Below are 20,354 nucleotides of genomic sequence, written 5' to 3' on the forward strand. Positions count from 1 at the left end.
CATATCATATGTAACTCATACTTCTGTATTTACCTCTGGTTTCAATGTGTGTCATTTCCAAGTTTGGTGTAATTCTGGACCTAAATAAGACCCTGATAACAATCGTTTCTGGATAATATGGAGATACTGGGTTCAGATCTAAATGCCAGTTTATTATTTGATGAACAACCAAAATAAAGAAGTAATAAAAATAATAAGGTTACATTTTCAGCTTTTATTATTTTCTATTGAATCTTTACTTATTGTGTCAATATGAACAGCTAGAATCTATATGATAAGAGTAATTAAATGGAAACACATAAACCAATGTTTTTAAGCTACTTTAACTCCAAAAGTTTCTATTCTGTTATGGACAAATGTGCTGACACACTAGGTCATCAAGAAAGTATTCATTTTGGAAAATGACGCAATGCAAATGTCAATGTTTTCTCTTTTCAATGTCATACTAGTGATCATAATCATTTGAAGCACATACATTTGTTTTAAGGAAAATGTAGGCTACATCAATTTGAAAACATCACGTCCTCAAAATAACTTTTAGGATGACACAAAGAAGTTAACGTTGAAGCACCAATGTAAGTAACAGCGACACTCAGTGGCCAACAGTTGAATTGAAAATAAAGATTTAACAGTGTGCCTTACAACAGATGAAGATAATAATACAGTTTAGTACCAATTATTGATAAGAGTGAAATAAAAGCCAACAACACAGCTTTTGATTATTGGCACTTCTTGCTCTGATGTGTTGCTTCGATGAAAACAGATTTTTGTTGCCATAAAAATGTCAAATACAACCTGAGATAGCAGAAAATGAACAGACAAAATGTTCAGTGTGTTCTCGTACATGTCCTAGAACAGATGTTTAGCGGTGTGTCGTCTGATTGACCTCTTACATTTTGTCAATAGTATCAATGAAGCCCCTAGAGGTTTAAACTTGAAATTTAACATTATACTAAGCACAGCAACACTTCAATTTATTCATTAAAGGGACAACACGCCGTAGTGTCAGTGCTGTGAATGCGGAACAGGTTACCTGGATTAAAGTGCGTCACTTTTGGCCTCATGGGAACCCTTACATAAACTCTGACCACAGAACAGCTGCAGAGGCATCCTGCACACCTGTGAGCTGGGAAACCCCATTTCAGTCATTCACTTTTTGTGGGTTTGTTTGCGTACATTTTGATATATCTGAAACCAGGTCTTTGAAAAACCTTTCAGTGCAGGAGTGAACGCAAACAAAATGTTTAAAATGTGAGTTGAACAGTATAACTTTGAATTGGGTTAATCTGCTCAGATTTGTGAATGAAGATTTAGATACGGTCGATTTGTCTCCCCCTGGCCGCCTTGGGGAGGTGTTACCTTGTTAAAAGGCGGTGAAACGGGCGTTAAACTCCTCCTCCGGGTCCTCCCGGCCACGAAAACAAACGCATCCATGTAGCGCCAATGGGAAGGTGGAACAACAGGTAGGCGTCCCTTCACTTGTCTCTCGGCATTGCTCAGCCAGTCGGTGCTTTTTCGGGCAATAAAACAGACCAAGCAGAGCACAAATATATGTCCAAAATGACACCTTAGATAAAACTTCGCCTTGTGGATTTTTAATGGTCTGGAAGTGTTTCTTTTGGGAGCTGACGAGCTGTTTTCCTATGACTTTCTGGCTGAGAAAGACCACGAAGTCACACTGAAAGGGTGCCTGATTAATTAATTGGAGACTGCATCTCTATGTGGATACGACGTTGAAGGTAAGCATAACTTGTCCTTTATGTGTATCTATTCAATCATTAAAATCGTCTCTTCCTCATTATTAGATTATTCCAGTTTGAATTTAATCACTTTGTGCATTTCTATCACTCCAAGAAATGACTGTTGCTTTTCTAAGCAGCAAAAAAAATCCTTCCCTTGTCATCTTGTGGTATCAGCTTGGTGTTGCATAATCCAAGAAGTGTAGCAATCTTGACTATCCCACCATGTGACTCACAACAATAACGCCTCCATCATGTTCTTATGTAAGTTTCTGGTCTGATTTAGACTCTGAATATCAGTTTAAGCCCACAGTCCATCCTTGTGAATGTAGCAACAGTGTGTAGTATCAGCAGAAAGTGGCAGTGATGTTTAATTGAGTTACACAAGCTGCTTACTTTTTTTTTTGGCACCAGTGTGTTTGAAAGTGTCTTTGCCTCTCTCTCATGCAATGCTATTAATACTCCCAAATGAACCACCTGTGTGTTGCTGCTTCAAAATAAGAGTTCTCTGTCCTTAAAGCTGCCATATTTTCCTCACAGTGACACTTCCCCTGAGGACACGCTGATCGCTGATCTGAAGAGGTCAGACAGTCTCTGACCCAGATCCTTCCTCCTGCAGGAGAGCATGGAGGTCCTGCGGAGGTCCTCAGTGTTTGCTGCAGAGGTCCTGGATGTGTTTGACCGCTCGCTGACTGAGAAGGAGCTGGTGTCCCAGTCTAAGGCCCTGTGCAGAGACTTCATACTGTCTAGACTGAACCAGAATGGACTAGGATGGTCCAAAACTGAGCTAAACCTCCCCCCGTCAAACGCAGCGCTCGCTGAGGTCTCTATGGTACTTCTCTGTTTAGGTAAGAAAATAGCTCAAGAGCTGTACATTCTTGGGGACAATATCTTTTTACAGCAACATGTATGCACATTTAAGGCTGGCATCCTTACTTCCTGGTGAACTTTGAACCTCACACATTCAAGGGAGCTAGCCCCTTTATAGTTAATTCTTTGACATCAGTCAGTTCCCCTGTTTTTAGATTAAAGATAAAGACAGAAAACATTCAGATTAATTTAACTCTGCTTGGGATGCTATAGTAACTTTTCCGTACTTACAAACTTACAAACCAAGGTGGCCCCACGGACGGTTGCCCTGGTACTGCGCTCTCTTCTGACATGTTTAGTAACACAGTAGTTCATATTAAAACAGGGTGTGTTTTCAGCATCTCAAAATATTACCCTGCTCCCCTAGCATGGTTTTTCTCATGTGACATTGAGATATGCCTGTATGATTTTGAAATATTTGATTAGAAAGTAACAGATAGATCTGAAAGCTTATCTTTCCTCCATATAGCTGTTTCAACATACAATACAAGAAGGACAAGCTGTGCAAACTACCGGTTATAATGATCGTCTTGGAGTTTTGAAAAAGCTTGTTCAAGGTCTCCCTTACAGAATGGGAATTTCATATACTTGAATGTCAGTGCTTCAAAACTGAAATGTTTCATCAGCTTGAACTGTGACAGCGACCTGGTCGTTGCTCCTGGGTCTGACATGCAGAGTTCCTGTGTTTTAATCTACTTTTAGATGAAAGTAGGCTGAGAGATGAGATGACTCAGGAGGGCAGGGAGAAGTTATTGATTCACATACTTCTTTTCCTCCAGCTGTAGATGTTTTTTGAGTTAACATTGCTCAATTCTGTGCATTTTTCAACTCAGATTTACGGGTTTGATTTCTAAAGATTTTGTCAATAATTCACCATTTTGTAGTTGTACATTGAGATAGTCCAAATATCTCCTTCTTTGGTATAAAACATCCCATGGCCAGCTCTCAGTCAGATATTGAGGAGTTATCTTTTGGGATAAAAACACTCATTTCATGGATTACTAAATGTCATTCTTTGGTATGGCAACATTTCTCTCTTTTTTTTTTGTTTTTTTTTTCCATTTTTCTCCAGATGAATGGAATTACTACACTTATAAACATGAATTCAGATCTTTAGTTTGATTTTGTGTTTTAGTTTGACCTTTCACATCACATCAAGCTATGATCTAAATACAGTCTTATGAGGTGGGGAGTGAGTTGAGGAGTCAGTGTGTGAAAGAAAAGTTTACTTCAGCCAACGTTTAATGAAGTGAAATTGGTGGGTGTTTTTTAACAACAGCTTCAAACTCAATCTGCATTTTGCTTTCTGTCTTTGGTTCCGTGATCTTCTAAACAGACTTTGATGCTTTATTTTTTCTGTCTGTGCTTTCTGTCTTGTTACCTAGGCGACGAGCTGGAGTGTATGCAGCCCAGTTTGTACAGGAACGTGGCGCGGCAGCTCAACATTTCTGTTTCCATGGAGAACATGGTTTCGGATGCCCTCATTGGCGTGGCAACAGAGATCTTCTCAACAGGTACACAGCTGTTTTCTGGAGGTGATGATGGTGACGGCAGAGATGATGTCACGTAATGTTTGTTATCTGAGATGAAAACTAAACATGTACTCATCAGTTACATAAGATCTGCCAGAACAGGAAGTGAAACAGAAGGGGTTTGAACTTTCACAGTTTGTACAGCTTCTGATGCAGGCTGTCACTGAGGCTCAGAGAAATACCATTCAGTGTGTTTGATATTAACACCATGCTGGACTTGGGACATTACAATCAGCTGCAGCCATCTTGCTTGAAACTGAAATGTCTCAAACTGGCTTATACATGCCCATGTTGAATAAAGGGTTGTAGTTGGCCTGACCTCGGTCAACTTGAACAGGAGGGATGATCAGATGCGTCTGTCTGAGCAAATATAACATAAGCTCATAGACTCAGATGGTTCCCAAGCTAGTTTGGGGTTGAGGACAACTTCATTCTGGATGTGATCTTATTTTTTATGAATAAGAAAACACAGTTCATGTAGAATAATGCCATGGAAAAACATCTCCTCATTTGAGTGTCTGATCTGTCCTCTGCTAACTTGAGTTTGTGGTACATAACCTTTATGGTTTTTTGTGAAGCCACCAATGCTTCAAAAAAGGTTGTGTTTGCAGACATTGCCAAGGGTCTGAGACTTGTACCTGTGTGGGGATTTGAATTCAGGGACATGGACATTGATATTTTGGCCCACAACTTTGGTACAAAGACCAACATATCTCAACAACTATGCCATGAAATGCTGTACAGACATTCATAGTTTCTAGAGGATAGAGCCTGTAGACTTTGATAATCTTCTGACTGTTCTTCTTTTACTTGATAGTTTTATTTGTTCTGATTAAATTGTCTTAACAGCTTTGGTATGGATTCTGACAAATTTGGTGATACAGTCACTTCCTCAACAAAATTCTTACCACTTGAATAGTTGCTCGGTAATGAATCTAGCACCATGATAAGACCAATACTTTGGTTTGTACTGATGATACTACTGAAATACTACTTATGTACTGATATTGGTGTGCAGCAAACGCTGATGACGCTCTGGTCATCTCAACCTTTAAAAAGCAATGTTAAAATGTGCATATGCTTCAGTAAGATGAAAAACATATGAAACACCAGCTGTAAAACATCTGCATGTAAGCATTGTCACTGTGAGCATCTTGGCATGCTAATATTAACATTTACGTCAAAATACCTTTGGGTCTACATACAGTCTCACAGAGCAGTTAGCATGGCTACATTTCAAGTCTTGGTAAGTCGGGAGAGACCTGTAGTGGCCATTTGTCATAAAAAAACTCAAAGAAAAATCAAATATCAAACTCAAACTTTAACTAAACTTAATCAAAGGGTCACTGATGCACCGTGGGGGTGTGATGTACGCGTTCTCAGTTTATTTTGATGGCAAGCAAGCAAACAAAAGGAACAAAGAAAATCACGGCTCCTGCTGCCTCTCTTGCTCTGGTAAAAAAAAACATAGGCCCACCCAGGTGCATGCTGGCCTTCTGCCACCTACCTACCTAAATAACCTCAGGGGCCCACAGTTCCTAATTACCAAACAAACAAAAACAAACAAAATAAATACTGAATATACAAAAAATCTAAATATACTAAAAAAATGACTAGCAAAAAATATATCCCCAAAAATCTAACTTAAATGACCTATAAAAAGAAAGGTTTGGATAAATCTAAGAACTAATACTACTTATTAATCCTAAATACAAAAAATTATCAAATAGCTCCAACAAGACGTTTATTTTGATGGATGGTTAGGGTCTGATGTGAGCATGCTTCAGATGTACCCTGAGGACAAAAGTGCAAGTTGTGTGTTTGTTTATATGACATGTGAGAGGAACTAGCTAACAGTGACTTCACATGCTTTTACACTGTGCCAACTAACTCATTAGAGCCATGTCACATATGAATGACATGTTTAAATCTCATATATATGTGCTAAATGTTTGCTTGTTTAATCTTTGTTCAGTCTATGGTTTTCAGAGGACTTTGGTTTTGTCAGCCTCAGCCTGTAGGACTTGACTGGACTTGACTACTTCAAAAAGCCTTTACAGACAGCGTGTCTTGTTTGTGTTGGCTCCTAGTTGTGTTTTCAGTTGTCTTGACAAAATATCTGCTGTGTATGCTATATAAAGCAGCACTGACATTCTAAAGTATCCAAATAAAAAGAGATACTTTATGCCCTCTGTATCAGCCTTTGGGAGAGATTAGATGGTCTGACTTCTGTGTGATGCGAGACTAAACTTTGACTTGTTTCCAGGAAAGATCAAAAATGGACTCATTTGATATGATTTTCATGCCTGTGTTCTGACTAAGCTTGTCCTTGCTTTGACGTCACAAGGATGCAATTTTTGGAGACAGCGTGGGATTCCTTCTGAATAATAACAAACTGGTGAACCCGTGCTGCCCCTGCCTTCTGGGATGGGCTGAAACCTGGATAATAATAGAAACAAGCATCAGACTTTTTCCCCCTGCTGTCCAGAATTTATTTTATAACCACCTCTTATCATTTTTTTCAGTCCTGCTTTGTGCTTTACATGAATCTGGGGACTACAAAGGAACCATGTGTCCTGTTGTTGAATGTTTGAATCATAACCACAATATTCTTTTTTGAGCGGTATAGCAGACATCTGAACTGTGGTCCCTTTAGAAGAAAAAAGGCCTGTCTTTCCTCTAGCTATCTTTGCCTGCCTCCCACTTCTGTTCTCTCTTTTTCCACCCTCCTCTCCTCCGGCTTTATCCCTTACAATCTTGTCTCTATTCTGGGCCTGCTTCTAAGTAAGGAGTTAGACATGACGTTCTCTGACAGCTTCCTCGTACACTTATCTCGTTTAAGCCTGCCCAGAGCTCTGTTCCCCTTTTTGGCCACAGACAGACACTGCAGGTCAGCTCTGAAGAACAGTCCTGGTCATGCAAGCCGAGCTAAGGAGGCTAATGTCATTAGGGGCTGTCTTACATCACTGACGGTCATTAGAACAATCCCTGCTGGCCTGGGAACTGTGCCAAGAAATGGACCACATACCCTTAATCATCATACTGTGTTGTTTGAGGAGATAGGACTTTCAAGAATTTGTCTTTTCGGCTGTTTGATGCTCAATCATCATTTTCTGAACCCGTTGACCTCCCCCACATTCCAAAGTGCGTCACTGTTCACCCACCTCTCTGCAGAGAAAACAGTCTCACTCTTCAGATTTACATCAGGCACGGTCTGACGTCTTATCAGCTACATTAACACAATTCACTGGTCTGTTGACATATACCTGGTGGTGACATTTTTATTTCAGTCCAAGGTCCATCAGCTGTCCCACATGCTTTGAGTCAGGTCACAGAGGTTTTCACAGGGAGGATGTAAAGACTGGGACACGCACCTGTGAGCACAAGTGATTTTACGCTGGAGTAAATAAGGCAGTTTACTGATCCTCGTCAGGATATTCATGCATGAGGCTTGATGGAAAGATCTTGTCATTAAATTGTGATTTTTGCCTCTATTATATCAGTGTCCTCAACATGAATTCTGAAGCTTGAGCATCCCATGTAGACATGCTTTAAAACAGAATATAAAAAGGGGACATTCTATTATTATTTTTTTGAATATTTTTATTAGACTCGGCCAACATCACAAAACAACAATGCAGCCATCAGACTCCGGTGCAAAAAGATTTTTGAAGACACCTAGTCCATAGACCGAAATAAATAAATAAATAAATAAATAAATAGTACAAAATTAAAAATAAGTAAATACAAACATACAAAATAATAATAATAATAAGATTGTAATGATCAACACAAAACTAATAAATAATAATAATAATAATAATAATAATAATAATAATAATAATAATAATAATAATAATAATAATAATAATAAATATAATAATAATAACAACAACAATAATAGATATAAATAGTAATTAGGACAACAACAACAAATATAAATCATTTTATAAATAGTAATCAGGATGATAATAATAATAATAATAATAATGATAACAATAATACCAACAATAACAATAATAATAATAAAAAAAATCCTCACAGTAAACTTCAAAGTAAAATAAGTCAATAAAATAAAATAATGATATTTATGTATATCACAAATCAGCCCGTCAGAGAGTTAGCCAAAAAGAAACAAAGCAACAGGCTTATCTGGAAAGGACATTTTATTTTTGTTGTTATTTTTGTATGTTCATGAACCATGAATGGCTCCAAACTAATTGCAACAATTAGTTATAAGTTTACAACCAACAAAAGCTGCTGTTTGCAGGACAATCAGCAACAAGTATGTGTATCATTATGGGGAAAGTCCTATTCATTAATATTATCCAACATTGTTTTTGTCTCTTTGCTCATCATTAAAATGTCAACAAAGACTGTTTGGTCTCTGTGCCATAAATAACATTGATCAATCAGACCTAATGTCAGCACTGACAGGCTTTCAGAACAACTTCAAAATAATATGATCTACTTCATGATGGTCAAGTTTGCATTAGTTGATCATATACAGACGTGTATTAAATAGAAACCTCTTTAAAGCTAGGGTTGGTAGTCATGAAAACTAGCATGAATTTGAATGTAGCATTTCCTCAGGACTCCATCTTTTTTTAATAACACATTAGGTATTGATTGCCATCGGGACATAAAGATAATTTTAACCAGTATAACAAAAAGTGTATCTGTATCTGACTACTAACCCCAGCTTTAACAGGTTAAATATGCCTCATGATTAAAGAATTACAAATGAAAATCACGATTTTCCAAAACTCAAGCTGATGTCTTTAAATGTCTTGCCCTGCCTGAAAACCAGCCCAACAGTAGAAGATAATCACAACTATCTCTATTGTGTTCAGCATACATAAAAGCATAGAAATAACAAATTGATGTCTTTTTTTCTGGCTGTAGGTATCACATGGGGTAAAGTGGTGTCCATGTATGCAGTAGCTGGAGCCTTAGCAGTGGATTGTGTGAGACAAGGCCATCCAACCACTGTTCACATCTTAGTGGACAGTCTAGGCCAGTTCGTCCGAAAGTTTCTGGTTCCCTGGCTGAAGAGGAGAGGAGGATGGGTAAGTGACCACTGCTACAAAAGCTGATAATAACTCTATGTGATTACAACTGCTCTGCAAATAGTGTGACTGAGATGTCTCGGTCACATGTGAAAAAGATCACATTTGGGATGGAAAGAGAGGGAGAGCACTGCTTTTGTCTTGTTTCTCTTGGGGTTAAAACTGGCAGCATTCTGGTCTTTGAGCTCTTCCTGTCTAAAACTTTGTTCTTCCTGAAATACTTCAGCTTTGTCTAATTTTGGCGGATGTAATGCAAATATTTGTGGTCTCAATTTGCCCATGAGCTCTCTAAAAACAAAATGTACTTTTAGGTTGAAAAAACAAACCTGTTACTAATTCTTGTCTCAAATAGGACATACTTGATCAGACAAACTGGAACAAGTTTTTGTTTTCTCAAAGTTAATTTTAGAAAAAGGGCAGGCACTCAGGGTCAAAAATAAAGGGAAAGAATTTATGTCTAGCTCATAGTGGTGAACCGTAGGCTGATTATAGGCTGATGAAAACAGTCAAAACTTTATATGGAGCTTTATCAGAGATTACAGCATGATCAAGATGAGTGTTTTATCAGTTTTTTGTAGCCATATAGGCTGCTTGCTAATATACAGCTACTATGGCTATATCTATATAGCTATTCCTGGGTCAGTTGGCCCATTTCTTTCATGAACTTTGTTTTGGACCAAAATATCCCAGTGACATTTGGATGATGTTACTGTAATCTAAAATGAATTGCCACAACTTTAATGATCCCTTAGCTTTTTTAGTCCATTTAGTCTATGCTTAACTCCTCTAAACCAAGTTACATTCCATATTTCCACCAATCCATGTAATCTTATGGTAAACATTATTCCTGCAAAAGATCACCATTTTAGCATTTTTATTATAAGCAGTATGATGCTAGTATTAGCATGCAGCTCTGAGTGCGTGTAGTTTGCAGGGTCCTTTGCTCTCCAGCTTAATATGACACATTAAAGGTGCTGTTGGTAGTTGTGATATAAACATCAGTTTGGAGAGAGATTTTGAATGTCAACACTATCCCACCCAGATTTCCCATACTTCTCCTGCTTGTTCTATGAGGAAGTAGCACCGGCTTCCCAGCCATTCATGACAACCTAGTAGGGGCCGCCACTCGACCAATCGTGACAGGGTCGAAGAGTAGCTCTGATTGGTTCGTGATAACGGGAACGAAGGGGAATGATAACATTGCTTGATAAAAAGGCATTGAAAAACACAGAGATTTGGCCATAATCTCAAATTAACTCAATTACTGATGAGTACCAATGGGTATTATGACTTTTTTTCCAAACCCAGCAGAAAAATTCTTATGCCTTGTACAAAGAGAGCACAGTTTACCTAAGTCAAATTCCTTGTGTGTTCTAGCATACTTGGCGAATAAAGCTGATTCTGATTCTGATTCTGATTCTGAAAAAAGAATAGTTTTTTGCCCCATTCCTACCAACTGCACCTTTAAGAGGGTGTCTTGGCTTCTCCAGTGGTTTAAATATTGATTATATGTTTCTCAGCTCTGTTTTGGAAAATTCCCATTTACATCTAACACATTTTTTAAACCTTGATACCTTCATTCCCAAATTTTGCTGGCAAGGGTGTTATCCTGATTTTTTTTTTTAATAACAATAGAGATTTAAACCAGTCAAACTGCATTGAAAGATTCAAGCTAGTGTACTGTGAAGATAGCCGCCTATACTACAGTGTTTGGTAAGACAGTATCTTGGGTTCATACTGTGATCTTAGCATATTAGCATGTAAACATGGCTATAATCCAAAGCAACAAACGCTTCACCCAAGCAGTGCCGATCGGAAAAACTGATGTAGCTGGAAGCTCTCTAAATTCATAAAGAATTGAATTGCAGTTGCTGAGAGGACTATGAATTGCTGAAGCACAGAATCACTCTCCATTACTATCTGCTTCATCTCAAGGTCCAGTTGATAAAGGGTATGCATTTGTGGTATTCCAGCACATGCACATCTCTGTAGTTTTGCAGCTGAATGCAGTCTGACCATTTCAATGTTTGATTGTTGAGTGGAGCTGTCCACACCTTCACTCTCTTCTGCACTGTCACATTGATGGAGCTCAGTTTTATCCTTATATGGACGTGAAGCTGGAGGGAGAGGGAGCAGCTCTCTGTCCATTTTCATGTGAAACCCAAACTTGATGTGATACACATTTCATCGTGTGTTACACAGCTTCCTTCCTGGAGCGAGTCAGCAAGAGCAGCTAGTGCAGATAAAAAACAACACTTTTATCCCATCCTGCGTAATGCTCTCATACACCCCAGAAAAGTTTGCTCCTATTTGCGAGTGTTTAGCACCCAGAGATCTCCAGACTGATTATCAAAATATTATTTCCTTACTTGATCTGATAATTTAACCTTTCCTGCATGTGGCTGTTAGTGCTGGTGTTTAATGAATTAGACGTTTTATTTTCAATAAGGCACATCATTTTTGCCCTGAATGTATGGATAACGACTGATAAATTCCTGAAGAGGTTTTTGCTTTGCAGCACAGTTTGGGGTGCGTTTCACAATTTGTGTGTACATTAAGAATTGGTTTATGTGGGGTTTTTTTTTGCATTCTCTTAGCAATTGCATTAACCACACAACATTTTGGGGATTCAACCCTCAGTCTTTGCCACCTAAGTGCTGCCTTTTTTTAAAGTTGTATTTTTTGGGGGGGCATTTTCGCCTTTATTGATAGTACAGCTGATGAGAGTCAGGACATGTGGGGAGTAGAGAGTGAGGGAAGAAATGCAGCAAAAGGTCAAGGTTGGGAGCCAAGCAAGCGACCACTGCAACGAGGACTATAGCGTCTGTATATGGGGCGTGCTTTGACTGTTAAGCCAACGGTGCGGTGCCCTAGAGTGCTGCCTTATTATTAAAAAAAAATTTATTGGCTTTTTTTTCCGGTGCCTTGCCTCTGAATAGGGGTTCAACAATGCATCAAACTGACAAATTGATTATTTGATTAATTTAACCGCATCCCTGATATCTGTGGCCTCAATATAATAGGATATATAGAATTAAATATTGTACCTCTGTAACTATAATAATAGATTTACTATTTAATGTCGAGAAAAGTTCCCTGATAGAACTGTCCTATCATATTTTAACAGTGTTAACTAATAATATACACTACCAATCAAAAGTTTGGACACACCTTCTCATTCAATTGTTTTTATTTATTATTATTATTATTATTATTATTATTATTATTTAATCATCGTGTTAATTAGATACCATCCCAGGAGACCACTTCATGAAGCAGACTGAGAGAATACCAAGAGTGTGCAAAGCTGTCATGAAGGAAAAAGGGGGCTACTTTACAGAATCTAAAATATAAAACAAATTCTGCTTTGTTAAATACTTTTTTACTAATTAAATAATTCCATATATGTTCTTTCATAGTTTTGATGTCTTTGGTATTAATCTACAGTGTTTCAAATAATTAATATAAATACAAACCCTTGAATGAGAAGGTGTTTTCAAACTTTTGACCGGTATTGTACTTTCTGTGAAAAGAATAGATATTGTATCGTATTGTGGTGAGACTTAAGATTTACTCTCAATTTCTTATTGAAACTTTTTGCTTGAGTGCTGCAACTGTTTCCTCATATGCTTCTTCTAATTGTATTTTCAAGGTAGATACTCGTGTCATCTGTGTCTAATTTACATTTTTGTCTTTTATCAGGTGGAAATAACGAAATGTGTGGTGAAAAAGGATCTAACGCCTGAACAGCACTGGTTATCGTCTAGCATGGATTCCTTGAAGTATTTCCTCACAACAGTGTACGTCTATGTCATGAAGGAGCAGTGAAAAGACACGACAGAGGGAGTCATCATCTTCCTTGTCTGATTTGAGATCACAATCTCAAATGTGTCGATAAACGATGGGATGGGCCGTAGTACTTAATGAAGGACTGAACCTGCAAGCACAGCAGATCTCAGTCTGTTGCTGAATGTCCATCAACCAATGTTTCATCAGCACTGTTTGTGTTCTGTTGGTGTGATGGGTCTGTCAGTGGTTGTTCTTCATCCAGGGAGCAGTCGCGCTGATATTCACGAGCATCAGTCCACCTCTTTTGCGTATTTTCACAGCTGTGCAGTAAATTCAGCTTCTGCAGTGATGTAACTGTGATGTGTCACAGCATTCAGGTTGTTTGCACTGTTGAGATTAGCTGTTCGATGCTTTTATGCCATGTTTGTCTCAGATAATAAACCCGAGAGCCACTTGTGTACAGATAATTAAAGCCTAGCTTACTAGTCTTCCCTGATGACACACGGGTGTTTGACCCACACACAAGTTTAAACCCGAGATTGAATTCATGTTTGCATAACCTGGTTACACTCCATTGGTTGAATCCTTTACTGCTATTGTAGTTAACCAAAGCACAAAGTGTCTCTACCCAGGTAAGATTGGGATAAATCAAACTCTCAGCTGCAACTTTTAACACCTTATAATGAAAAAAAAAATTGTCCCATTTTGCCCATTTTTGGCCAAAGAATAGAAGGACAGATGAGTGGTGTAATGCATCCACAGATTGTGGAGGTGTTGATTTTCTTTTTAACCTGTAAATAGTTTTGTTTATGATTTTATTTTTTTATGTCAATGAATTTGAAGTCAAAGCCGCTGCAGTATGAAGACAGGATGATTGTTTGGTATGCCGGATGGTTGTCACTTTCAGAGTGTTAATTTATAAACGCGTGTCTGAATGTTTTTTATTAAATACACAATAAAATGGAAATCTGCACCCATGGATAATTTTGATTATTTCATCAAAAATGATGCCGCTTACTTTAACTTTTCTTTTGGATAAACTTACCTGATTAACGATATTCATATTGAGTTCTATACCTATGTGAAATTGTTGTATGTCTTTTTAAATGGCTTATCATTTAAATGAACATCAATTAACATCCATGCATCCATTATCTTGACTGCTTATACCGTTGGGGGTCATGGGGGCTGGAGCCAATCCCAGCTGGCTTCAGGCGGAAGGCAGGGTACACCCTGGACAGGGCTAACGCAGAGAGACAGACAGAAAGGCACCTGACCGGCCGGGGATTCAAACCAGGAGCCTTCTAGCTGTGAGGCAACAGCACTACCCACTGCACCACCATGCAGCCCTCATCAATTAACATGTTGACTTAAATACAGAAATCAAACTTCCTGACAAGCATGAGGGAATCTCAAAAGTTGTTTTTTACTGCCTTTAATTATAAACATAATCACAGTAACAACAAGGATAACTTTATCTCTTAGTGATTCATTACATCTTACACTAAAAACCCTTCCTTGGCTTCAGAAACACAGCATTTATTTTTACTTCCAATCTTATAGTAGTGCAAAGATTGGTATGAGTACATTATTTATCAGTGCTTAATAAGCTTTATAGCCCCAGGATTACATGTTTGTATAAGGAATATTAACATTGCACAAGCAGTTCTCAATTATTGCTATTAAGTAGATCAACTCAATGTAAACACAAATTCAATGCATCATCTTCAACATAAGACTCCATGTGGCGTTTCAGACATCTGGTAGTACAATAGAGCTGCTTTTTCTGGCATTGATATCAGGTCAAATATACAGCAAAGACAGGAAAAAAGAAGAGTGCTAGCTGCTTGAGACAAATCTTAAATATATAGTACTTGAATTACCTTACATGTGGATGTCAGAACCATTAAACAGCAAGATTAACTCATCTCCTTCTCTGTACTGCCTTAACAACTTTGCAAAACTACTCTAATATAGTGGCATTAAAGATTTACCTGGTGGTAACATTTGAGTTGATGTTTCTATAATTAACAGGGGACTCACTGTCCACACAAGGCAGGAGTCATAACACTTTTTTAAAACTTTGATTGATTATATTATTATTTATATCAACAGTGACTGTTTTGGATAATAGCTTTCCAGCACACTTATTCTCTCTTGATGAAATTATTTCTATATGAGAGGACCTGATGAGTCAAGAAGACGAGCGACGGTAGGTGATGTGCAAGTGCTGCATCAGTGGCTGGTTGTCGGTTGCCATGGAAACTGTCTGCTCCAGCCTCCCATCTGGTCTGAGCTGAAACACTCGAGAAATCTGAAAGAATGAAAGAGCAGGCAAGGTCGCTTCTTTTTTTTCATGAATTCAAACGAGTTCCAGAGAGAAAAGTTGTGATGTTTTGTGGGAGGTATTTTTATCTCATTTTTTTGAGAAAATAAAGTAATCAATGAAAATTGATGATGAGCACATAATGCATAATCAGAGAATCGGTTTAACCTGCTGTACATGCGGCTCCCTGGCAAAAGAAATTCTGGCTAAGGCCTGGCTCTGCAGGTTCAGCTGCTGTGCTGTCAGCTCTCCCTCCTCAATCTCCACCAGACCTGCAGGAAACAATGCATTAGACTCAAAATGAGTGTAAATGTTGTGTAGGCAAAGTAATAATAATAATAATAATAATAATAATAATAATAATAATAATAATAATAATAATAATAATAATTATAATAATAATAATAATAATAATAATAATAATAATAACTTTATTTATATAGTGCTTTTTAAAACAAATTACAAAGTACTTTACAAACAATTTAAAAAGCAGTAGTGTCTAATTTACATTTTTGTCTTTTATCAGGTGGAAATAACGAAATGTGTGGTGAAAAAGGATCTAACGCCTGAACAGCACTGGCTATCGTCTAGCATGGATTCCTTGAAGTATTTCCTCACAACAGTTTACAAACAATTTAAAAAGCAGTAGGCAGTAATTACGAACATATCATAATCCAGCAGTAGTAATAAAACAAGGATCACAGCAATAAACCATAAAATCAATAAGAAGCAAGTCTAAAATAGTGAGTTTTTAAAAGCGACTTAAAAGACGACAGTGTGTTAGCTTCCCTGATATCCTCTGGCAGGTCATTCCACAGCCCAGGGGCCTGGACAGAAAAAGCTTGATCATCTTTTGTTTTTTGTTTGAGCGTGGAATAGTAAAGATCTACCATAGGATCTGAGATTACATGATGGCTCGTAGGGAGTCAAGAGGTCAGCAATGTAGTCTGGAGCTGACCCCCCATGAGCTTTAAAAGTCAACATCATAATTTTAAAATTAATTCTAAAATGGGCTGGGAGCCAGTGAAGCAATTTTAAAATGGGTGTGATGTGTTCTCTCCTGCTGGATCTGGTTATGAGTCGGCATTCTGTATTAGTTGAAGTTCATTGAGGTTATTTTGTGAGAGACAGGAGTAGTGAAGAGTGGAGAAGCGAATTGCAGAAATCAACGGAATTAATGTGTTTATTGAAACTGAGGTGAGAGTCAAAGATGATGCTGAGGTTTCTACAGGAGTAAGTCATGTATTAAAAACTAATTCTAGAGAAACTTACATGCCTCTATAATTGTATCCTAGTAGAAAAACATAATGTGTTTAATGAAAATAATGAGGATTTAATTCAATCAATTACAAGATTTTTTTTACCCAAAATGCTCATGTAGGGATGGCAAACAGACAAACCTGTACATGTGTGTGTTCTAGTTTATGTCAGGAATGTGCGTCATAAAAAGTAGTTGCCCTCTATACTGTGAAAACATTTTTCAATTCACATCAAGCTTAATCATATAGCATCTTCACAACGCCCCTTTCAAACTTTTAACAACATCCCCAAATCACTAGCTACGACTATAACAAAACATTAACAACCTGAGTTCTGTGCGATGATGAATGCCACCTTGTTGGTTCCTGGCTGCATTCGAATGAAGCCACTCTCCCGATGCAGAGGCCTCTTGGTCTCTGCGTTGAAGGCACTGAACCTGTCGAGAACAGAAACAGTAGGGAAACAGCTAATTGTATAAACACAGCAGCTAATTTAACATTATAATTGACCAATTCATCTAACTCATGTGGTTACCTGCTGATGTTTTTCAGCTCTACAATAATAGGCTTACTGTGAAGCTGAATTAAAACTGCTTTGTGAGTTATGAAAGAGTTCGTAACAAAGAAAACAAACACCCTGGAAGTAGAACTCTTTGTGATTAAAACCACTTTAACGCTCAGATATTTAGACAACGGTAGATAAGCTCAGGTTCTTTGTCTGGAAATGTCAAAGGAAGGATCCACCCTTTGAAAGAATGTATCTTATCCAGCATTACCTCTACAGCAAAGATTGTTGCTCCTGCTTTGAAAGTGTCACACCCTCTGAAAACGTTGCTTTTGCTGACCTCCAGTGGTTACACTTCTCACCTTACTGCTGTTATATATCAGAATCACTGCCAGGTGAGGTTACAGGTTGAACAAACTTCTCATCACACCACACCCATCAGTTACGATGGGTGTGGCTGGGCTGTGAACTAGGCTTTAAATCTAGACCATATTACTAGGATCTATAGCAAACTGGGCAGGACTGGTTATCGTTGGATTTTATAATTACATCTAAGCCTATCACTATAATGAAATCTCCTCTCAGAAGTATAAAATAACATACATGAAGTTGATGATTGGTTGTCCCACGTGACTGAAGTTCAGAGTCTCTATATAGTGGAAAGGTTTTATGCTGGGAAAACAGCCCTCCCCAGGTTCATCTGACTCCCAGGTGCCCAGCAGCCAGTCTAGAGGGAGCAGAGCTGGATTCAGCTCCACTGATGGTTAAACACAAAAAGCACACAACAGTTAATTATCATGAAAACATTTTTAAAAATGACAGGGGAGCCATTATATCACACATTTTGATTTTGACCTTATACATGTACATCAAATTGAAATTTGAATGCAACATTTACAAAGAGATGGTTTTGTATAACTTAATATGGCAAGATACATTTTGATCTGTGATCAAACAATACAAATATCGGTTTATGAGCTATAAATTTCACAAGCTGGAAAATTGTGAACATATACTATGTGTCATAGGAAAAGCACAGGCATCACAAATAAACAACAATGCTCCTCTGTATTCAAGGATCCCATGCCATGATAGTTTGACAGTCAGCAGGCATGCATAGTACCAGGACCTTTAATGTGAAGTAGCTAAATCAAATCCAGAAACTATACATTTGGTTACTTAAACCTGTGCTAATCCAACTGTACACTTCTATAACATGTAAAGATGTCTTCAGAAAGAAAAGTCTATTCACTTCAAGAACATAGAGATTGAAGATCCCTTCTGCTAAAGAGACTTGAGTACAGCACAAAATGAGTGAAAATTAAACTTAGCCAGACAGAATGTAATACATAAAAATACAGCCCATATAAAACTGACTGCCCGTATTGGTCAAACAGTGTTCAAGTATCTAAAAGTGATTTCATATTTTTCATATTTTTTCACGTAAACATGTTTTATTTTATTCTGACACAATGTGTGATTTTATTTCCCTATTCTCTATCTCTGTATACAGACATATATATATATATTCTTTTATATTGCATATTGCACCTCATAGTGCACATTACATTATATTTCTGTCTTTCATATCACTCTGTTGCCATCTGTCATAATCACACCATGTCCCCCTGTCACCTCTGCACAACATGTCCTTACTGCCCGTATAATTACATACTATATACCATACTATTTACACCATGAATAACATTTGTACTTACCTTTACGTTTTTATTCTTATTCTATTTATCTATTTTTATTTTTATTTTCACGTTATTTAATTTTAGCTCTGTTTGTGCTCTATTACGTTCCTGTCAGTTACCATGTAGTCCTGTTTGTATATTTCCAAATGTTCAATATAAACTAAATCATATTAATCACACAGTTATCTTTAGGATAAAATTATAAGGTGAATTGTATATTCTGTAGGTACAGCAAATCTCATGTACAAACAGACCACAAACAAACAAACCCAAAATTATAGGGCTATCATCAATCACAAAATAATGATGCTACTATTAAGAACCAGACCAAGACCCTTTAAAATGCCTGAGGTTTAAAGCGATTTATAGCGCTTCAGTTCTTCCCTTTTAAAATGTGTTTTCATTTCAGCCCATTTGCATTTGTGAGCATATGAAGTATTTTGAAGTATAAAAAAGTGGTTAAAATTCAACATTGTTTAGAATGAAAAAAAAAGATCATGTAGTTATATCTTAAATTGCTATTGTATGTATACAGTATATGTTTGCCTCTATTGCGCTTTCTTTCATATCACTGTAACAAACAACCCAGTTCCCCCTGTCTCACGGTTTCAACAAGGGTTTATCCTTTGTGTTGTACTTTATGCCTGATTGACCTCCTCTTCTCTAAAAGAAAAACTGAATGAAGGTACTTCACATATTGAACTTGTATGTGAGCTGACATATCACAGTCCCTTCTTCTAACAGTGGGTGGCAGTAATCCAGCAGTATGAAGGAAACTTGGAACAAACTAGAAGAAGACGAGTCTCAGCGAATTACAGCGTGACTGGTAGATATCGCTCTCTACCGAAATGTAAAGTTTTGCAAATATGACGCATTTAACAACACATCCTTTCGGATCGATCAACTGAGTACAATACATATGACGCATCTATTGTCAAGAAATGCCACAGTTAAGCTTAAAATTAACGCAATCTGTCCGGGAGCGCAGTTTGTTTACTGTCAAAAAGGCTAACAGGGCCAACAGTGCGCTCCTGTTGTATTTATGGTTGTGTCGATGACCCAATATAAATCTGAATTTCGTTAATTTCAGGTAAAACAGTTCCCCTAAAATTGCACCATTATTATTTAGACCAACAGAGATTGAAGTGTTGTCTGTAGTCACCTTGACGCTGCAGCCAAAGTTGAATCGACACAGTTTCAATAAACCTGTTTCATATTTAAACATCAGCATTGTCCTACCTGTGTGAGCTACAGGACACGTCATTAATGCACTAAACTGTGGTCAACGGAGACAAGCTACAAGTCGATTGAACCCGGCGGTAGTACTGCCAGATACAGTGTTTCCAAATTAATCGTTGCACTGCGACAGTGTTCATGTTGTGTGACGTATTTTTAAATACACACTCGGTTTATAGAAGGGAATCATGGGAAATGTAGTATAGACAGCTGCTAAGCATGACAGATAGGCTTGCTATACCTCGAATATGAGTAAGTGATGCTAACATTATTAGACGTAAAGGTTTATATATTAAACTTACTTCTGTAACCACACAATGATGCAGGAG

General features: G+C 37.6%; 3 protein-coding genes across 5 annotated transcripts in view; 2 read left to right on the forward strand and 1 right to left on the reverse strand.

Annotated features, from left to right (window-relative positions):
- The first annotated feature begins 1,089 nt into the window (after positions 1-1,089).
- On the forward strand, positions 1,090-13,978 carry LOC117827324 (bcl-2-related ovarian killer protein homolog B-like). 3 transcript variants are annotated; one of them, XM_034703879.1, is made up of 6 exons: positions 1,090-1,463; positions 1,611-1,739; positions 2,280-2,587; positions 3,995-4,123; positions 9,047-9,210; positions 12,913-13,978. In XM_034703879.1, the coding sequence occupies exons 3-6, from the start codon at positions 2,365-2,367 to the stop codon at positions 13,036-13,038; spliced, it is 642 nt and encodes a 213-aa protein (XP_034559770.1). In that variant the 5' UTR covers positions 1,090-1,463; positions 1,611-1,739; positions 2,280-2,364; the 3' UTR covers positions 13,039-13,978. The 3 variants fall into 3 exon arrangements, with proteins under 3 accessions (XP_034559770.1, XP_034559771.1, XP_034559769.1); XM_034703880.1 differs by having other exon boundaries at positions 1,665-1,739; XM_034703878.1 differs by having other exon boundaries at positions 1,090-1,739.
- Positions 13,979-14,418: 440 nt separating this feature from the next.
- Positions 14,419-20,182, reverse strand: thap4 (THAP domain containing 4). Its single transcript, XM_034703881.1, has 5 exons — positions 20,029-20,182; positions 17,693-17,846; positions 16,912-17,021; positions 15,494-15,597; positions 14,419-15,313 (listed from the first exon to the last, which is right to left on the reverse strand). Exons 1-5 carry the CDS (start codon positions 20,051-20,053, stop codon positions 15,194-15,196), a joined length of 513 nt encoding a protein of 170 aa, XP_034559772.1. The 5' UTR covers positions 20,054-20,182; the 3' UTR covers positions 14,419-15,193.
- The window catches only part of kif1ab (kinesin family member 1Ab), a 32,388-nt gene continuing 31,599 nt past the window's right edge, over positions 19,566-20,354 (forward strand). Inside the window, exon 1 of the mRNA XM_034703866.1 lies at positions 19,566-19,615. The gene's annotated coding sequence lies outside the window, so the exon portion shown is untranslated. The remainder of the gene's footprint in view (positions 19,616-20,354) is intronic.

This window comes from Notolabrus celidotus, chromosome 15 (genome assembly GCF_009762535.1).
Source record: "Notolabrus celidotus isolate fNotCel1 chromosome 15, fNotCel1.pri, whole genome shotgun sequence".
Classification (NCBI taxonomy): Eukaryota; Metazoa; Chordata; class Actinopteri; order Labriformes; family Labridae; genus Notolabrus; species Notolabrus celidotus.